This window comes from Glycine soja, chromosome 18 (genome assembly GCF_004193775.1).
Source record: "Glycine soja cultivar W05 chromosome 18, ASM419377v2, whole genome shotgun sequence".
Taxonomy (NCBI): Eukaryota; Viridiplantae; Streptophyta; class Magnoliopsida; order Fabales; family Fabaceae; genus Glycine; species Glycine soja.
This window is the reverse complement of record NC_041019.1, coordinates 12,665,657-12,686,801: the sequence shown is the minus strand read 5'-3', so window position 1 is coordinate 12,686,801 and position 21,145 is coordinate 12,665,657. Positions and strand designations below refer to the sequence as shown.

Sequence of the window (21,145 nt, the reverse complement as noted above, 5' to 3'; positions counted from 1 at the left end):
ATCGGACAATGCATCATTAAGTTGAGCCTCCAAACTCTATATTCTGCTTTGATTTAGCTTCTTGCTCAAGGCCTCATTTAGAATGGTCTAAGTGTGATCTCTCCCCATTTACACATTAATTTGACTGCACTTTCATAAACGTGCAATGAATTTCAGGAAGCATTGTCTAAGAGCAATGAGATTTTTTAAACATTCAAACAAGAGATTGAGAAGGTAAACATAATTTATCTTATATCTTTTATTTGTTCAAGACTCGGTCATTTTTGCTGAATCATATCTTGGGTGAACTCTAAAGTCCTCTGCCTTTTTCTTTCTTGTGGTTAACAATCAGATGGCAAAATCAATCAAGGAACTCAAGAAGGAGAATCAATTCTTGAAGAGTAAATCTGAGAAGTCTGATGTCACACTCAGAGTTAGTTGATGAGGTCTTGACCATAAGAATTAAGAAAGAGAAACATAGATAAAGAGATTAATTGGTCTCAATTGTATTAGTCTCATAGGATATGCTTATACATTTTTTTCCCGTGCTACTTAATTTATTATTAATATACTATTATTTGTTTTGTTTGATGAGTTTTTCTTGCTCCACCAGGTCAGAAATTGGGTACCGGTTTCATCCCACCTTATTTGGCACCCTCCACAATTGGAACAATAGTTTTGAAGGGTGTAAACTATGCCTCTGGCGGAGGTGGAATTCTCAATTTCACTGGAAAAGTCTTTACGAGTTTTTGCTTCAGTTGCAATTATTTAAGATGTGATAATTATCTAGAAACTATTAGTTAGTCCTAGATCATCACCCATTCATTATTCCAAATAATCTTTATTAATTTCCGACTATATAATAATTTCTTTGGTTATTTCTCTAGTAGAATAATAACAATATGCATGCAAATATGTGTGATGGGATTGATAGGGTGGTCGACTGAACTTCGACGCACAGATAGATAATTTTGCAAAATACTAGTCAAGACATCATATCCAACATTGGTGCTCCTGCGGCTCTTTATCTACTCAAGAGGGCATTGTTCACCGCTACTTCGCACCAACACTCACATTTTCCGAATATTATTTAACCTTTTGTCATGAATATTATTTATATATACTTTGATTTTACCACTTATTTTTGTTATGCTTCTAGCTGAAGTACTATTCTAGAACTCTTTTATGTGGCTTTGGTTTTGTGAAGTGTTTTTTTTTTTTTTTGTTGTTGTTGAGAATTGAGACATTGTCTTCGTCATTTGTTTTGTGCTTAATAGGAGTGTGTTTATATATTAATACAGGTAACTAAAGAATGCCTAGATAAAGCAATATCAATATGTGCACCAGGAGTGAAGTTCAAGAAAATTGGCAAAAGAATTCAGTAAGATGTCCCCCTTCCTCATTTGTTCTCTCTCCTGTTTCCTCATTTTCCCTATACTGCAGAAAGCCAGAAACCCTCGGGCAATAAGATGAGGTGTAGTAAAAAAAATTATTGCATTGCTTTAGACTCAATTTTCACATTTTAACCTGTTAGTAGTCGCCAAAGAACCATTTTTTCCCACTCTTGAAGGTTTTTAGTTCCTATAATGAATTTAGGTAAATTAGTTTTATTAATTTTTTCCCACTCTAATTAGATTTTTTTTTATTAATTTTATTTTTTATAGATATTTTTTTTAATTAAAAATAAGAATAGTAAGCAAGTCCAGTTAGAACAAAGGTAAAAAAAGGTATCATAAAAATGATTGAAAAGGGTAAAAAAGGAAATATATTAACATAATAAGGATGGAATTCAAAGAAAAAAGGTGTCAAGCAAACTAAGCAATTACCTCATTCATATTAATATGAGCTAGTAGTTGATGACTGAAATTCAAATAAATTTTGATTGTTGATTATATAATGATTCATAATTAACGTCTTCTCTTTTCCTTGCAGTGATCATGTAAATAAATATCGTTATGGTGTTTTCCGACAGTTTGTTGGCATGGAGTTGAACGTGTTTTTCATGTTGATCCCATTATTCTTCACTATAGTAATTATCTTTAACTATATTCTTCTGTCATTATTAGATCTACATCAATTCTATACTAGCAACAAACATGTGCTTAGATTAGTCAATATTATTATGGCTTAAGGAATATTGAAGTCAGTGTGTTTGTTAATTTTAGAATTTTCCTGGGTAAATTAAGGGTAAAGCTTTGTTAATTATGGCCTATGGGTTATGGTGGATAGGATAGGCAATGACAGGAGTGGTATGAGAGTTAGCTACTTGGCCTTGATCTGGGCCTTCCGAATTACGATTTTTGGCTTGATGGGGTTTATGAATAAAATGAAACCCAATTAATGATATAAACAATATTTTGAATATTACAATTAGGCCTGTAATCATAACTTAAATGAAAATAAACATTTTTGGCAGTAAAATACATATTGCTTGAACTAGGATCTCAGAGCTAACTTGACAATAAAACACCTTAGCTGTGTATTCAATTCATATTGAATAAGCTCATTTCCATCAATTAAAAATTAATTTATAGTCAATTTTTTTTTAATTTTCTTTAAAAAGACATTCTAAAATGATTCTTTGAAAAACCTTATTAGAAAATCTATAGTTTAAAAAACATTTTTGTTAAGAAAAAGATATTTTAAGACGGTTTTACGTCATAGAAGCTCCACTTTTTAATACGATTTTTCTTCGAAATCATCTTAGAAACTTTCATTTTTTTAAAAAGAAAACAATTTTTAAGACGGTTCTTGATAAAACTGTCTTAGAAATTGGACCTTTTAAAACGGTTTAAAAATCACCGTAAAAAGTGTTTTTTTAGTAGTAAATCTAAATTAATTATTGTGTTTTGAATATTTTAGAGCTACTAAACATTTATATGGCATTCTTAGTTAAGAAGCATAATTGCCAAAAACTATATGATTTCTAGGAAGCAATATTATTTGTTGGGTTGAAAAAAAATCACACACCAAACATCATTACGGATAAAACTGGTTGTAGTTGTAGTAGGGCAAGCATATTTATTTTTAAAGTAACCATCATAATTAAGGTTTTTAATTCTATACTAGGACTTCAAGATATTTTTACAAATTTCAACCCTTTAGGTTGACTTTGTTGGGAAGAAATAAAACTCAAGACAATATTCTCTATATCTTTAGAGATTAGTCTCATAATTTACAACTATTAAAATATGTTACTTTTAGGAAAAGAATGTTCTGTTCTCCTTATTTCATATAATTGTATGATGTCAATAATTATCCATAAATACTTTGGCCTTCAAATAAAATAACATTAAGTAATTAAATAAAATAACATTGAATAAAATTAAACAATTATTTTTTTTCATTAATTAATAAATAACATTAAATAAAATAATTGTTTCGATGCACTTTTTTTATCTGTGTATGATAAGACAAATAAAATAATTGCGCTTTCAAACACTAGTTTATTACATGTTATTCTAGTGTTTAAGATTCCATACTATCTCTCCAAAAAAATGATTCCATATATCTTTGTTAAAAAAAATCCATACTATCTCTAATTAATGATATGTTTGGTAGGGTGAACAGAAAGTGAAAAAAAAAATTAAAATTTGAATCGGACGAAGAGTGAAAAAAAGAAAGAAAGAAAACTGGATGTTACATAATATATTTATGTAGTATCACTACAAAAAAACTACACATTGTTTTCTAAATATTCTTAAAAGCTAGGGGTGTTTAAAGGCTGGATTGGGTCAATCAAAATTCTACAAGTTGCGTTCGGTTGGGTTTGTGTTTTTTTTTTTTAAAAAAAAATTCAATCCAAATTAATGCATTTATAACTTATCCAATTGGTTTGGATTTGATCGGGTCAACAAGTCTAAAACTTTAAAAGTGTGTTTGGATAGAGAATTTTAATTAAGGAAAGTAATTTATCAGAGAATTTAAATTTCTGTAATTTAGAATTCATTGTTTGGATGCTTTTTATGAAGAATTTAAAATTTTAAAATTTTAAAACAAAATTTTAAATAACTAAAAATCTGGAATTTCAATTTCCTTCTAAAAAGTGAGAAATTGAAATTCTCTTCTTACATTATTCTTCAAGAAACACCGTCCCAACTCCTAAAATATCGATCGAGTGTGAACATAGAAGAACACGTATAAGTAGCACACCAACCATATCTTCTCTTTTTTTTATCCATTTTTTTTTATCCTCATAATTTTAATTTTTTTATCCAAACACAAAATTTTGAAAATAAAGGAATTTCAATTGAAGTATTTGAAATTCTTAGAATTTAAAATTTCTCAAAATTTTAAATTTTTTCATCCAAACATGCTCTAAAGGTAATTGATATTTTCACTTTCCATTCTTTATTAATGTACCTCTTTCCAGAATTAGTTTTTGAAATGTGTTAAAAATTTTGGAAACTAATTTCTAGAAGCCAAACACACACATTGAGCTGTTCGAAAGAAGCTGATTGGAAACAAAAGAAGAAGTAAATCAAAGCACTTGAAAGCTTGAATTTCAAAGAAATATTATAAGTCATACTTGGCCAATTCATTAGTCATCGCACCCCTTTCTTGAAAATGTGATTTCATTGTTGAACATGCTTTTACTTCTTGCATCCCATTTTATACTTCCTGCACCATATAGGAAACTTGAATTGACAAATATTTCCTTCCCTTCCTTGCCTTCAGCAAACCTCTGTCACCCAACATCTTCCATATAGCCAGCACCACCACCTAACCAGGAACACGACTAGATCCGCCACCCACGAACCACTCAAACTCTATAGCACCACCATCCTTCTCCCTAATCCAACTGCATACAAATCTACCATCACACACAATTGCACATGCACAACCACCCACACATACCCTTTTTTCTGGAAAAACATTTTTGGCATGAGCTTTGATCTTATATTCTTATCTTAAAAATCTTTTTTAACCTTACATATGACAAATCCAAAATAATAATAATAATCAATGGGTCAATGAGTCAATTTCATGAGTCAACAGTTGATAGGTGACCTAAACTCGTGAACACTCCTACTAAAGTTACACAATATATGTATTTATCATTATGAGAGAACTACAGTGTTGTCCAATTGACACTAAACTGACACTAATCTTAAAAAACAAAAATAAAATTTATTAGTGATACATACAAATTAGTGTTAGCTGGTTAGTGTTAACCAACCAACTAATTTTAATCTTTTTTTTAGTTTGCGTTATCCAGGACTGACAGTACTAATATTTTAAAATATTTATTAGCATGGACCATACATTAATTAATAATTTAAAAAATATATATATTTTACTATTAGAGTTTATTAGGTTGACGCTTATTTGTAGCAACATTAGTGTCAACCTGACTTACTCTAGTTTTTCATCTAAAGTGAAAATGAATCATCTCCCTCATCTTCATCATCAATTTGAAAATTCTAAAGTTCCCAATTTCTTCTCCCCCATATATTCCTCTTCCCTCACGTTGTTGCCCTCCCTTTCACTTTCTTTCTCGCTTTCTCTAAAGACCCCAAACTCTCCAACATACATTTTTTCAATAATGGCGTGGTGGTGTGACCTAGCATACGACGCCCAAACCTCCAACATGATGGGGTCTTCTTTGTGTTGGCAGTGCTGATTCAAGAGCACCTGTCGATGGCAACGTTTGATGACTTTGATGCAACTAGGGAGAATGGCGACATGAGGGATTGAAAGCTCCAATAAGAAAGCGAGAGATGTGTTAATGTGTACATTCAGTATTTTCAAACATCTAGAATGGTTATCAGTGACATGAAAATTTCCTCTATTTTTTTGTGTTGCAAGTGGATGAGGATTTGACAAGAAGAGAAAGGGAAAAAATGGGATCAAGAGGAAGAACAGGGGTAGCAACAATGGTAGAACTTTATTTTGTGTTGTGTTTTTTTTTAGTATTAGCATAAAGTTGGTCAAACTAAAAATGACGACTTCTTTTGATTGACATAAACACATTTGAGTCAATTTTCTTTGTGACAACTTTGAGGTTCTCGCTTGATTGACTAAAAAATAGTGATTAGTGTCAATTTTGATGAATAGTATTGACTCATGACCTACAATGATTTATGTTTTTCTAGTAGTGGTATGAGGGAATTCAAAGTAAGTGTAAATTACCAAAGATACAAGATTTAATTTTCAATTCTCATATAGTTATACAATTACAGGTTGAAAGAGAAAAATATTCATCTACATGAGTCACAATTGGTCTCATCAAGAAAGGGGAAGGGGAAAAAACAAAACTCTATAAAAAAACAGATGGAAGAAAGCGAATATTAAGAATAAAGAAAATGGAGCGTTATTTACAGCAGAGTAAGAAGTTTCTCAGCTACAATTTTCTTGCACAAATGATTAATATTGTGACTTCAATTGCAGGGAAGTTTCATTAAGAAAACCCTTTCCCTATTCCGATGAGCTTATTTTCAACCCTGGACATATAAAGACTAGAAAATGATAAGATAAAAAGCAACCCTAATCAAGTTTTTGAAAGAAAAGTTGTTGCAAGGCTCCAATCAATTTAGACTTTTCTTGAGATACCCCTTGACATGAGGAAAGCAATTTGTTGAAAAAGGTAATAATCTTGTGTACTTGACTTTTGTTTTTGATATATAACCAAATTACCAAACATTGAAACCAATAGAAGAAATCATTATCTTTGACAGTTGACACACTACTATCTTACTAATTAATCACTGGCCCTCGTATGATAATAGGGAATTTTAATTTGATGACATTTATTTCAAGGGAATGATTGTTAGTGGGCAATGTTTGTTTTGAAGCACGTATGACATCCCAACAACCTCATATGCTGATAGAATTCTTTTTTTATTTTTAGAAAGAAATATATGTATGATGGGTTTATGTGTTGAGCCTTGGTGTCATGGACCCATTTGGTTTTGTGATGATCGAATGGTGGTTGTGATATAATTCTTGTGTATATACAACGACAAGCTATTATATAACCAACATTCCAGATTAGTTTAACTAATGCAATCCGGATGGTCCATATTTTAAAGGGCAATAATACTTGCATACTCATCCAGTCATCCCTCAGCATTGTTCAAACCAAAGACATTGTAATTTCATTTTAACTATGTGCACACTTCAAACATAGTAAGACGCTATTCATTACATCTTAATCAGAATTATTTTTTTGCTAGCTGGTTTTAACTCCTTTTCTAATGAAAATAAACTTATATGGGTAACTTTTTAACCACACTTGTGGTGTGCATATATGGAATGTAAAGAAATGGATTTTTTTTTTGGTTACGAATTAAAAATTTAAATGAGTTGGATTTCGAAAATTTATCGGATATGTTGGATTCACTAAACACTTGTAGAAATAATTAGTGATTGTCCATCAACAAAATCATTAAACAATGGAAATACAATAGTTAATATTAAGTTTTATTGTTAATGCTTAAAATAAAATAAAACTGGATAAATTGCATCATTTTCTATCTAATTTATTTCTGTAGTGCGAACATAGTGTGGATTGGACCAATTAAATTTCTTAACAATTAATGTTATCGATTCGCACGGATAAAAGAATATCGTGAATTGGACCACTTAGGCTTAAATTAATTCTTGCATGTTTATATACACCGCAACTTATTTTATACATCTGGAGTGGGACTTTATAGTTCTCCAATAAAAATATTCAAATACTGGAATAATAACTTTATTTTATTCCATTATGCTCTGCTTCAATCCATTTCATATTAAAAATCACTATACCGTGCCTAGTAAGGGAATTTAAATAAACATTTGATGTATAAGGATAAGCAATAATTGAAGAAGGTCGTGTTCAAAAGTGTAATGAACGATAGTTAACAATAAGAAATTAATGTTGAATGAACTGCAAAACATAGCTGTAGACTTCACTATCACTCAAATTTAGCAAATGAATATATCCTCACGTATAGGCATAGCTTCCAATTTATCACATTGTGTATATGATATTATTTCATAAAGGACCACGTTGCTTTCCGCAAGGCACTCTTGGATTCACTCATAAAAAAATAGCATCAATTCATGCATTGGTTATTCTGTTGTGGTCCACTAATTATACCTTGTATCGTAATGCCATATCCTTTGATTTGTTCTATTCTCACTTTCTCAGCGAACACAGGAAAGTAGCTAGGAAGAAAACAATGTCACATGTTCTGAATTGTGACAATTCTGAAATAAAAAATTCCACATAAAGTTCACGGGGAGGAAAAAACAATGCCAGAAAAAAGATAAAGAAAAAAAGAAATTTAATCTCATAAAAATTACCGCAATATGTTGTATGTACGTAGAACCACACATTCATTATTTCTCACATGCACAAATAGTTAAATATACCAGGTGGCTCCGATGACGATGAGTGTATTGATATTTTATTTTATACTATTAAATAACAAATTTTTATATTAAACAATTAAATTATATTTAAACTTCTAATTTTAATGATTGGGGGCAAAAGAAAACGAGATTTAAGTTCTCGTGTGGAAAAATGAAGAATAACATAAAATGGAGAAAAACATTTAGAGTGAAATTCCGCCTTAGAAGATCAAATAATTCCCTGAAGAATTTAGGTTTGGTTATTAGACAACTCTTTTGGCTAGTTGAAACATATTTTTAGCCCCTTCGACGTTATATTCAATTTCTTTATTTTAGTCTTTATATTAAATTTAACCCGTGTGCATATAACTATTTTCAATTTGGTCATCACTGTTGTTATTATACTAATGTTGTTTTCAGTTAACGCACAATGAAGTCTACATATACTAGAAATATTATCTTTTTAGTTTTCAATTGATTTTTTTTACTTCATAGTAGTTTGATATCAATTTCAGTGTTACAATAATATCATATGGGATACATCACATGAAAAAAAAATTGTACATTAGATTTTTTTATATAAGAACTAAATTAAAATTTAGTTAATTAAATATATAAAAATTAATAAACTATATAGGAAAATTATCACACAGTTGTCCTTAATTGTACTACTAAAATTATACGAGTAAATAACAAATTTATGTTTAAAGTAATTTGTACTCCTGCATCCTTGTCCTAGGATGTTTTACATATATTAAGAAAAATAATAAATAGATAAAAGAGAATAATAATTTTATAAAATTAATCTTATATCATCATTAATTTATTGATAATTTTTTTGTCCACAGTTAATATTATAAAAAATATAAATAAAAAAGATAATTAATATTATTGAAAAATTTAAATAATAATTATTTTAGAACAATTTTCTTCCTCCTATATAATAATTATAGTGAGATGCAGAAAATAGTATATATATAAAATAATAGTTAGAGATTTCAATAAGTATACATTCAAATAATATACTCTCACGTGGTAGACAAATGATTTGTCTTTTAGCGTCTTGAATCTCTATATGATTAATATAATGAACAACACACAAGCCCACTGAATCACCGACTGGCGTGGCATTAAAATATTTTGCTATTATTAAAGTGGGGATTTATCTAATTTTAGGAACTCAAAATGATACGTATGAGTTATGGGTGTCTGCTACATATTTTGATTTTTCATATCCTATGACATATTTTTAAGTCAACTGCCAGTGCCATTACATGAAATATACGAAAAAGAAGAAAACAGATTATATAATTAGTCCGCTTAATCGCTTAGAAGATTTGGTTCAAAATTGTAGTATAAAAGTATAATATGATTTGAGATGAACTAGTATTATGTAAGATGAGGGCATTTATTTTTATTTGTTTATTTTTAAACTATGTAATTAAAATCTTTGCTCTCCAATCAAACAGATAACATGGAAAAATACTCCTCTCCGAGTATTGGTGGGTCTCACAAATTACATGTGTCTTTCTCTCTCTTATTACCGGTGTCTTTCCCATTAACTGTTGAAGATCTAAACTCGGTAACATGAGGGTATGACAGCAGATATCCTTTTATTCAGAAGTTGAAAATCTTTCTAGAATCTGATTTTTTTGACCCACTTTTAATAATCAAAATCTGTATATTGGCTCGGTATTTGGTTGGTGGACAAGTCTATTCTAGCATGTTATAATGATGTGTATTCAATAGTGGGAAGCAAAAGATAATGTTCACTACCATGTAAATCTAGCATGACCCTCTTTGTCTCTCTCTATCTCTCTACATTACATAGATGTATAAATTTTAACCCCTCACATTGAAATCTGACACACTTTAGCTCTGCATGTCCATATTCTCTCCTCCATAAACACAAAAAGCCTGCCAAAGTGAACCCCACAAGTTTGAAATCTCATTTAATACCACATTTGCACTTCCATTTATTATTTATGTAAGATCTTCTGGACTAAGTACTAACAATCAATTTGTTTCCATGCAACACCCTTCAGAAAATGTCAATTATATTTAAGCTGAAATCAAATGTATATACTTAGGAAGATTAAGGTTTAAACTCTCTCTCTATCCTGAGCCTTCTGATGAGCTTTCTCTGACCTCATATTGATCTCATATTTTTACTGAATTGGTGACAACTTTTTTTGTTGTACTATCTAGACAAGAGTCCTCACCGCTCAGAATCCTCACACACACACATAGCAAAAAGACACCAAAAAAAAGGATAAGCTTCTTCAGTCCTTGAGAAATCATATTCAGTTTTTATTTTTAGAATGTTATAGTTTTCTGCTTCCTTAAAATCTTCACTAGCAATGAAGATTGAGTTTGTCCAGTTTTTCACTTTACATTACCAAAAGAAAGAACTAGGAAGAATGGGAGTTCAGCAAAAGCTCATTTCTTTCCTCTTTCATACTTGTCTTGTTTTCATTATGTTTTCCCTTGTAAGCTCATCACAAGAGCACCACCAAATTACAAGCAGCCCTTCAAAAACCAAAGATAGCAACCACATTAAGGTAACCTGTTCATTATACTTCCCTTGCCTTTTCCAATCTTACAAGTTTAATCCTTTGTTTAATGAATGCGAGTTTTTTCTGTGAAGCTAACCTTCTTTTGTGATTGGTTTATATGTGAAGATGAGTCCTGGACTTCAGTTTCAGATTACATTACATGGCTTTCTCCTGTGGGCTTCAATGGGGTTCTTGATGCCTGTTGGTATACTTGCAATTAGATTGTCAAACAGAGAGGAGAGTCCAAAAAGGCATAGAATTTTGTTCTATGGTCATTCAATTTTGCAGGCAACTATATCTTAGTCCATATTACATCATAATTCTGGATTGATTGTGCATACTGTTTAGTTCTTTTACTTTTACTTGAAAACCAATGATCTACACAGGAAAATAACTAGTATTTATGGTAGTAAATAGAACGAGTCTAGAAAATATGTGCTATGAAAAGGGTAAAAAATAAGTGGTAAATAATAATATTTTTAAAATGGTTGTATCTAGTTTTGTCTTCACCTTGCTCAATTGAATGCATAATTCTAGAACACATTTAATGGCAAAAGTTTCAAGATTTTTCTTTTCATTTTTATTACAGGTCAGGCTCGGTATTAATGCACCAGTTAGATACACATGTAGTTCTGTATGTCTATGTGACTTGAAGGGGAAAAAAGGAATTCAAAACTTATTTGTACTTTTTAAAACTCTAAATTTATATATAATTCAAACCTAAAGTTAAAGCATTATGTTAATTAGTGAATGATTAAAGTTAGTACATAATTTTGAGAATAAATACGAGTTAGTACAAAATAAGCTTAAGTGTTTTAGATTAGGATGTATTTAGCAAGATATTTTTCACTTAAGAGCCTTTGAGACTACTTTAACTAGTTAAAATTTTGGAAGAGGGATGTCCTGGCCCCCTTTTGGATCCGCCAATGGTTTTCAATTATTTTAATAGGGGGTAGCTAGTTGCACCACTGATTAACTTTTAATGATGATGAAATGAAGCTAAAATTTGTAAGATTCAGCTTTTTAGTTATTTTATTTAGTCTAAAGCTTATTAGTAGCTAATGAGATTATGTAAGGGTGATTGCCTCCTATAGATTTCTTGTCAAAGACTATAATGGATACTTTGAGGACAAGACAGACATTTTATTAAATAATCTTTTTTGTCATTAGAGATTTCAAGCTTTCTCCATCTCACTTGTGAAACACTGCCTGTGAAGAGGACAACAAAATTATGCTGTTGGCCCTGTTACTAAGTCACAGCTATAATGAAGGCCAGAAGTTAATCATTAACAGAAATAGCTAACTTGTCTAAAGTATTTCTTTCATTGATGATCTTTTTCTTTTTAACATGATATATACTTTTGAATTTCTGTTCAACAGATGATTGCGGTGCTACTTGCCACAGCTGGAGCAATCATGTCCATAAAAAATTTCAACAACCTCTTCAACAATAGTCATCAAAGATTAGGAGTTGCACTATATGGTGTTATCTGGCTGCAAGTTTTACTTGGCATTTTTCGACCACAAAGGTAAAACTACTGAATTCCCCTTTTATTGAGAGAATTGTGTATTTGTCTACATGATTTTATTGGTAACGAAATCTATCCATGTTGACCTGATATCGCAAACTTAGACCATTGAATGTTTTATTTATTGGGATTTTTGTAAAAAAATACTTTACTTTTAAAAAGAAGAGATATATTGTCCAGAGGGGTTTGTTAAACCTTTATTCCTGGACCCTATATACAGAGTTGAAGTGTAACACAATTAAATACTAACCACATTCTAATCTTAAAATCAACCCAATAACTTTCTTAAGTTTAGATGTAGAGAATAATATCCTTATCTTTATTTAAACAACATCCTAAAATTTTGAAACATAACAAAAATTTCGAAAATTTAAATCATTTTCAATCCCCAGATATTTTTAGGCTATTTTAAACATTATTCTCATTTAAGCTTATATGGGATTTCATTACCCCCTCCCCACAAAGGAGTAAAAAAATTAATGGATTTTCCGTGTTCCATGTTCATTTAAGGTAGCAAGCACATTTATTTAAACACTTTACAATTTCTTTTCAATTCTAATTTTTAGCGATAATTTTAATATTTTGTTAATAGAACATGATGAATAGGATATTTTCTTGTTCTTCACAGGGGATCCAAAAGAAGTGTGTGGTTCTTTGCACACTGGATACTTGGAACTGCGGTCACATTCCTTGGTGTCCTGAATGTATATCTTGGTTTAGGAGCCTACCACCAAAAAACATCCAAAGGCATAAAAATTTGGAACATACTTTTCACTGTTCAGATATCTTTGATTGTGTTTTTCTACCTTTTCCAAGAAAAATGGGTGTATATACAAAACCAAGGAGTGGTTTTGGGCAAAGAAATAAAGGCTCCCATTTGTCAAGAAAGTCGTCCAGATGAAAAGGAGAAGGTATTGAAGGGTGACACGTGTTGAGGAAGATGAAACCAATGCCTCACCATAATTGACCCTGACTTCTACATAGGATACAAGTGTTCAAAGAATACAGAGTAGTGGTGAATTTTTATAGATAAGAAATAATTTCTATTGTTTTTGTCAGAAATGGCAAAGCCATTCAAAGATGGTAAGTTACATATTTGGTGGCTTATATGTTTTTTGTTTGGTTAAGATGCAAATTCAAGAACTTAAAATATTATTTCATGGAGATCCAAGAAAATTAAGTATCCAATATGTTGATATATATATCTCTTTTTTTAGGTCCATAAGGATGTAGTATGGAACAAAAAGTAAATAAACGAGCATCCAAGGTTTTACATTGTGGTTGCAGTCGTGATTTTGTTACATTTTTTGATATCGTAGATAATTGCGGATAAATGCACCTGCGGTGATAATTGCGGTTACGTTGTAGTAGTAGACATTTTAACAACCTAGAAATTGTAGTAGAAATGGTAATGGAACACCATTTTTTTAACCAAATTGGTTGTGTTTGATATTGAATTTTAAGAATCAAATTCATTTGAAAATTTAACTATTTCAGTCTAAGCCCTGAGAACTACCAACATTAGTTAAGATTGCACTAAAAAGAAGTGGATGAAAAGTGGATTCGAAACTTGTTATTTGACATCAAGATTTTGGCTTTAATTATCGCATACTAATTGCTTTAAACCAGACACACCAGATGGTTTTTGGTGAACAACTCAACTTCCTTTTAGTAGTTATTGAAATTTAATGTTGGGTCGACTAATTATAAAAAAACAAAAATTCACCAATAATGTTTCTCTCTATTGGTTGGTCCTCTTCAGCAACATTGATTAATACCTATTCTTTTGGTAGAGTTCCAAGCCAAAAGATAAGGTGGATCTAATGCATAAAGGAAATATAATTTTTATCACTAAGGTTTAGGTGATTTAAATGCAAAGTAGAAGATTATATTTTATTAGATGAAGTTTATTTGAATGAATGCATTGGAAGTTGTTTTTGTTTCAACTTTAAAGAGATCTTATTTATTATATTTGGTGACAATCTTCACTGTAAATAGAAAAGAAAATTAGTGGAGAACATACACATGAAGAGAGAGTGTGTGACAAAAGAGATTATGAAACAAAGTCACTTTGTTGAGAGAAAAGTGTCTTTGTGTGAGAGTGTTATCATTTCTTGTAACCATTGAGTGGGGTACTCGAGTTTGTAGAGTAATACACTATTTAGGATGAGTTACAATCTTGTAATCATTTTTGTGATAGGTAAATACTTTTGAGACAAGAGATGTCGAACCATGTTAAATTCTTGTGTTTGTTATTATTTTTCTTATGGTGTAATCTTTGTTGTGTTCTCACAATCCTTTGTGGGTGTAAGAAATTTTGTTTGTGGGAGCATTGATTACCCAACAGTGGTATCAGAGCTATGGCCGGGGGAACACAAAGGTTCGAGATACCATTGTTTGATGGAAAAATAAATTTTATGATTTGGCAGAGTACTATTGAAGACTTTTTGGTGCAACAAGGTCTTGATCAAGCGTTAGAAGATGAAAGGCCGACTTCTATAAATTAAACTGAGTGGACTAAGATCCAAAGGAGGGCTGTGAGCACGATTTGGTAGCCCTTGTTCCCAAGATAAAACACAACATGTTGAAGGAGACAACACCAAAAACCTTGTGAGGGAAGCTCGAGAATATCTATGCGTCAAAGTCGCTAACCAATCGCCTTTGTTTGAAGATGGAATTGTATCAACTCAAAATGGAGATGGAAGGAGATCTCCAAGACCATATCAACAAGTTCAATTAGCTAGTAAGTCAACTGTTGAATGCAGATGATAAACTCTCTGATGAGGAGTAAACACTGTTGTTGTTGGCCTCACCACCAAGGTCCTTCAAAGCCTTGGTTCAAATGTTGCTTTTGGAAAGATCAACTTTGAATTCAGATTAGGTGATCGTCGCTCTTAGAGAAAATGAGAGAATGATGAGTACTAAAAATGTTGATGATGAACACCATGCAATAGCTATGGTGGAGTTTGAGCGAGGGAGGAATCATTCAAGGAGACATGATGGGCCAAGAGAAAGATCAAAATCACAATTGCGCCCACAACGAGATATGAGTAACATACAATGTTACTATTATGGGGAGAATGGTCATGTGCAAGTGAGGTGCAAACAAATGAAGGAGGACTTGAAGAAACTAAGATATATGAAAAAGGATGATGCTAACTCCCAAACTAATGTAGTAAAAAGTGATGAAGATTATGTGTTTTTGGCAACAAACGAAGAGGTAGCTAAAACAAAATGGGTGATGGATTCTGCTGCCTCAAAGCATATTTGTAAAGATTGAGAGATGTTTGACACTTTGAAAATCGATGGAGAATTCGGTCATTTCAAGTTAGGGAGTGGTGGAAAAATAAAGGTTGAAGGCATAGGGAGTGTGAGGATGAAACTCCATGATGGTGTTATTCCAACTTTATCAAATGTGAGGTTTGTACCTTTTGCTATTGTCAATATCATTTCTATGTGGGAGATGATATCACAAGGATACAAGTATGTTGGTTCAAAGTGGGGATGCAAGGTGTACAAAGGGAGACACTTGGTGTTGCGAGAACAAAAAAATAACAGTAACTTTTGTTATTTGGATGGACAAGCCTTGAAGAGGAACCATGATAGCAAAATAAAGAAGGAAGTGAATTTTTCTAATATTGTAGATGTGTTGGGAGATACTTTCATTGGAGGGGGAGTTTGTTCACTATCAAATTAATTTAAAGATATTTCTCTTTTGACTTAAGGGAGACAATTGTAGAGTTCCAAGTCAAAAGGTAAGGTGCATTTAGTGTATAATAGGAATTGAATTTTTATCACTAAGGTTTAGGTGGTTTAAATGCAAAGTGGAAGATTACATTTTACTAGATGAAGCTTATTTGAATGGATGCATTGGAAGTTGTTTTTATTTCAACTTTCAAGAGATCTTATTTATTATAATTGGTGACAATCTTCACTATAAGTAGAGAAGAGAATTAGTGGAGAAGATATACATGAAGATAGAGTGTGTGAGAAGAGAGATTGTGAAACAAAATCACTTTGTTGAGAGAAAAGTGTCTTTGTGTGAGAGTGTTGTCATTTCTTGTAACCACTGAGTGGGATACTCGGGTTTGTAGAGTGATACACTATTTAGGGTGGATTACAATCTTGTAATCATTTTTGTGATAGAAAAATACTTTTGAGACAGTTTTATGGACGTAACCACATTAAATTCTTGTATTTGTTATTATTTTTTCTACAGTGTAATCTTTGTTGTGTTCTCTCGATCTTTTGTGGGTGTGAGTAATTTTGCTTGTGGGAGCATGGATTACCCAACACTTCTCCACCTCCCCTTCCTTTTATTCTTTGTCTTGTCAACCTAGTATTTTCCTGCTACAGTGAGTTCCATTACTTTCTTCATCCTATTCCCTCGAGTTATGCAAGATCATTTTCGTTTCCTGTTGCTATTTCAGAAAATTGAATTAGCTCATTAGCTTCATTTTGTCTTGGTGTTTTTTTTTTTAAGTTATTTTTTTCTTTCTTAATAACTCATTTGTTCCTTTTACTTTATTTTAAATGTTCTATTAGGTCCCCCTCTTATTAAAAACTTCAATTAAGTTTCTCATTTTTAAAAAATATTCCAATTTAGCCATTTCCAATCATCCAATTGAAGTAGCAATGTTATTTTAAAAGTCTTAAAAAAAATCTTAGTTTAAAAAATTCCAACAATTTTGATTTGCACAACGATAGTTTATAACTATTATTATTTTTTTAAAATATAATAAAAACTATAAAAAACAAATTGTTAACATAGTGATTGTTTTAAGCTGTAACACTAGGAAGTTTTATAATGTATGATTAAGTGTTTAATTTAGGATAGGATAAAAAATAAATTTAAGTTTATGTTTGATATAATAACTGATAAAATATAATGAATTTGTATGTGTTTTGGTGTTGATAGTTGACCCATTTGAGTGTTGGGCTTAGAGGGTCAGTTTTTAGTGAGGTAGAAGGAGGTATTCTTAGGAAAAAGGGTGGGAAAAGTCCATAACTTTCTTAAAACAATTCCTCTCAAGCTTTAAAATGTGGTAACTTCCTCTTCTTTCTCTCATTTATCACTTCTCCTCCTTCCTCTCCTTTGAGCTTCGTCCACCTCCCTTCCTTCTCTCTTATCTTCTTCTTTTCATGGATTTCCCTCATAATAGAGCTTGAGTTCCTCAAGATTAGTTGACTTTTGTTTCCTTTGTTGAGCCTGTAATACTATAAAATGAGTTTTTGTAACCGTATTGTATCACACAAATGATCCTTTATTTGTAGTGAAATTCATTACAATATATGGAAACCCAATATTCCCAAATAATGATTATAATCCCTAATAATCAGCTGAAGATATTTCCTATTTATAAATCATGTATTTAATACACTATTAGAAAATATGCTTTCTACGTCGGTTATTTATGACTTTCTACATCTGTTTTTAATTGATGTTGAAAGTATTATCGTTAACATAACCATTGAGTGGGATACTCGGGTTTGTAGAGTGATACACTATTTAGGGTGGATTAATATCTTGTAATCATTTTTGTGATAGAAAAATACTTTTGAGACAGTTTTATGGACGTAACCACATTAAATTCTTGTGTTTGTTATTATTTTTTCTACAGTGTAATCTTTGTTGTGTTTTCTCGATTTTTTGTGGATGTGAGTAATTTTGTTTGTGGGAGCATGGATAACCCAACACTTCTCCACCTCCCCTTCCTTTTATTCTTTGTCTTGTCAACCTAGTATTTTCCTGCTACGGTGAGTTCCATTACTTTCTTCATCCTATTCCCTCGAGTTATGCAAGATCATTTTCGTTTCCTCTTGCTATTTCAGAAAATTGAATTAGCTCATTAGCTTCATTTTGTCTTGGTGTTTTTTTTGTAAGTTATTGTTTTCTTTCTTAATAACTCATTTGTTCCTTTTACTTTATTTTAAATGTTATATTAGGTCCCCCTCTTATTAAAAACTTCAATTAAGTTTCTCATTTTTAAAAAATATTCCAATTTAGCCATTTCCAATCATCCAATTGAAGTAGCAATGTTATTTTAAAAGTCTTAAAAAAAAATCTTAGTTTAAAAAATTCCAACAATTTTGATTTGCATAACGATAGTTTATAACTACTATTATTTTTTTAAAGTATAATAAAAACTATAAAAAATAAAATTGTTAACATAGTGACCGTTTTAAGCTGTATCACTATGAAGTTTTATAATGTATGATTAAGTGTTTAATTTAGGATAGGATAAAAAATAGATTTAAGTTTATGTTTGATATAATAACTGATAAAATATAATGAATTTATATTTGTTTTGGTGTTGATCGTTGACCCATTTGAGTGTTGGGCTTAGGGGGTCAGTTTTTAGTGAGGTAGAAGGAGGTATTCTTAGGAAAAAGGGTGGGAAAAGTCCATAACTTTCTTAAAACAATTCCTCTCAAGCTTTAAAATGTGGTAACTTCCTCTTCTTTCTCTCATTTATCACTTCTCCTCCTTCCTCTCCTTTGAGCTTCGTCCACCTCCCTTCCTTCTCTCTTATCTTCTTCTTTTCATGGATTTCCCTCATAATAGAGCTTGAGTTCCTCAAGATTAGTTGACTTTTGTTTCCTTTGTTGAGCCTGTAATACTATAAAATGAGTTTTTGTAACCGTATTGTATCACACAAATGATCCTTTATTTGTAGTGAAATTCATTACAATATATGGAAACCCAATATTCCCAAATAATGATTATAATCCCTAATAATCAGCTGAAGATATTTCCTATTTACAAATCATGTATTTAATACACTATTAGAAAATATGCTTTCTACGTCGGTTATTTATGACTTTCTACATCGGTTTTTAATCGATGTTGAAACTATTATCGTTAACATAACCATTGAGTGGGATACTCGGGTTTGTAGAGTGATACACTATTTAGGGTGGATTACAATCTTGTAATCATTTTTGTGATAGAAAAATACTTTTGAGACAGTTTTATGGACGTAACCACATTAAATTTTTGTGTTTGTTATTATTTTTTCTACAGTGTAATCTTTGTTGTGTTCTCTCGATATTTTGTGGATGTGAGTAATTTTGTTTGTGGGAGCATGGATTACCCAACACTTCTCCACCTCCCCTTCCTTTTATTCTTTGTCTTGTCAACCTAGTGTTTTCCTGCTGCGGTGAGTTCCATTACTTTCTTCATCCTATTCCCTCGAGTTATGCAAGATCATTTTCGTTTCCTGTTGCTATCTCAGAAAATTGAATTAGCTCATTAGCTTCATTTTGTCTTGGTGTTTTTTTTTAAGTTATTGTTTTCTTTCTTAATAACTCATTTGTTCCTTTTACTTTATTTTAAATGTTCTATTAGGTCCCCCTCTTATTAAAAACTTCAATTAAGTTTCTCATTTTTAAAAATATTCCAATTTAGCCATTTTCCAATCATCCAATTGAAGTAGCAATGTTATTTTAAAAGTCTTAAAAAAATAATCTTAGTTTAAAAAATTCCAACAATTTTGATTTGCACAACAATAGTTTATAACTGCTATTATTTTTTTTAAATATAATAAAAACTATAAAAAAATTTGTTAACATAGTGACCGTTTTAAGCTGTAACACTAGGAAGTTTTATAATGTATGATTAAGTGTTTAATTTAGGATAGGATAAAAAATAAATTTAAGTTTATGTTTGATATAATAACTGATAAAATATAATGAATTTATATTTGTTTTGGTGTTGATAGTTGACCCATTTGAGTGTTGGGCTTAGAGGGCCAGTTTTTAGTGAGGTAGAAGGAGGTATTCTTAGGAAAAAGGGTGGGAAAAGTCCATAACTTTCTTAAAACAATTCCTCTCAAGCTTTAAAATGTGGTAACTTCCTCTTCTTTCTCTCATTTATCACTTCTCCTCCTTCCTCTCCTTTGAGCTTCGTCCACCTCCCTTCCTTCTCTCTTATCTTCTTCTTTTCATGGATTTCCCTCATAATAGAGCTTGAGTTCCTCAAGATTAGTTGACTTTTGTTTCCTTTGTTGAGCTTGTAATACTATAAAATCAGTTTTTGTAACCATATTGTATCACACAAATGATCCTTTATTTGTAGTGAAATTCATTACAATATATGGAAACCCAATATTCCCAAATAATGATTATAATCCCTAATAATCAGCTGAAGATATTTCCTATTTACAAATCATGTATTTAATACACTATTAGAAAATATGCTTTCTACGTCGATTATTTATGACTTTCTACATCGGTTTTTAATCGATGTTGAAAGTATTATCGTTAAGATCGATTTTAAAAAAAATCGATGTTAACGTAAAATTTACAACATCGGTTATTTAAATAACCGATGTTATATAATAAGAATTACACCAAAAAAATGTATTAATGTTAATAGTTAACATTGGTTATTTACAAAAAACCGATGTTAACGTAAAATTTACAACATCAGTTATTTAAATAACCGATATTATATAATAAGAATTACACCAAAAAATGTATTAATGTTAACAGTTAACATCGATTTTCTGTAAAAAAATCGATGTTATAAAAAAATCGATGTTAACATCGGTTATTTACAAAAAAATCGATCCTAACATATATTAACATCAGTTTCTGTTAAAAACCGATGTTAACGTCACAAAAAACCGATATTAACGTTATGGATTTAACATCGGTTTTTTACGAAAAACCGATGTTGGTTTTATGAATTTTTTTAAAATACTCTCTTTGTTTTACAAAAAAACCAAAATTTAACCTGTA

General features: G+C 30.8%; 1 protein-coding gene across 1 annotated transcript; it reads left to right on the top strand.

Annotated features, from left to right (window-relative positions):
- Positions 1-10,090: 10,090 nt before the first annotated feature.
- Positions 10,091-13,676, top strand: LOC114395521 (cytochrome b561 domain-containing protein At2g30890-like). Its single transcript, XM_028357319.1, has 4 exons — positions 10,091-10,880; positions 11,001-11,162; positions 12,255-12,403; positions 13,032-13,676. The coding sequence occupies exons 1-4, from the start codon at positions 10,680-10,682 to the stop codon at positions 13,336-13,338; spliced, it is 819 nt and encodes a 272-aa protein (XP_028213120.1). The 5' UTR covers positions 10,091-10,679; the 3' UTR covers positions 13,339-13,676.
- Positions 13,677-21,145: the final 7,469 nt, after the last annotated feature.

What these genes read in the sequence shown, in the direction of transcription:
- LOC114395521 (XM_028357319.1), top strand. Translation starts at nt 10,680, where the DNA reads ATGAAGATTGAGTTTGTCCAGTTTTTCACTTTACATTACCAAAAGAAA. An exon ending in AAGATAGCAACCACATTAAG is followed by an intron (nt 10,881 to 11,000) that starts GTAACCTGTTCA and finishes TTATATGTGAAG; the next exon opens with ATGAGTCCTGGACTTCAGTT. An exon ending in GGCATTTTTCGACCACAAAG is followed by an intron (nt 12,404 to 13,031) that starts GTAAAACTACTG and finishes TGTTCTTCACAG; the next exon opens with GGGATCCAAAAGAAGTGTGT.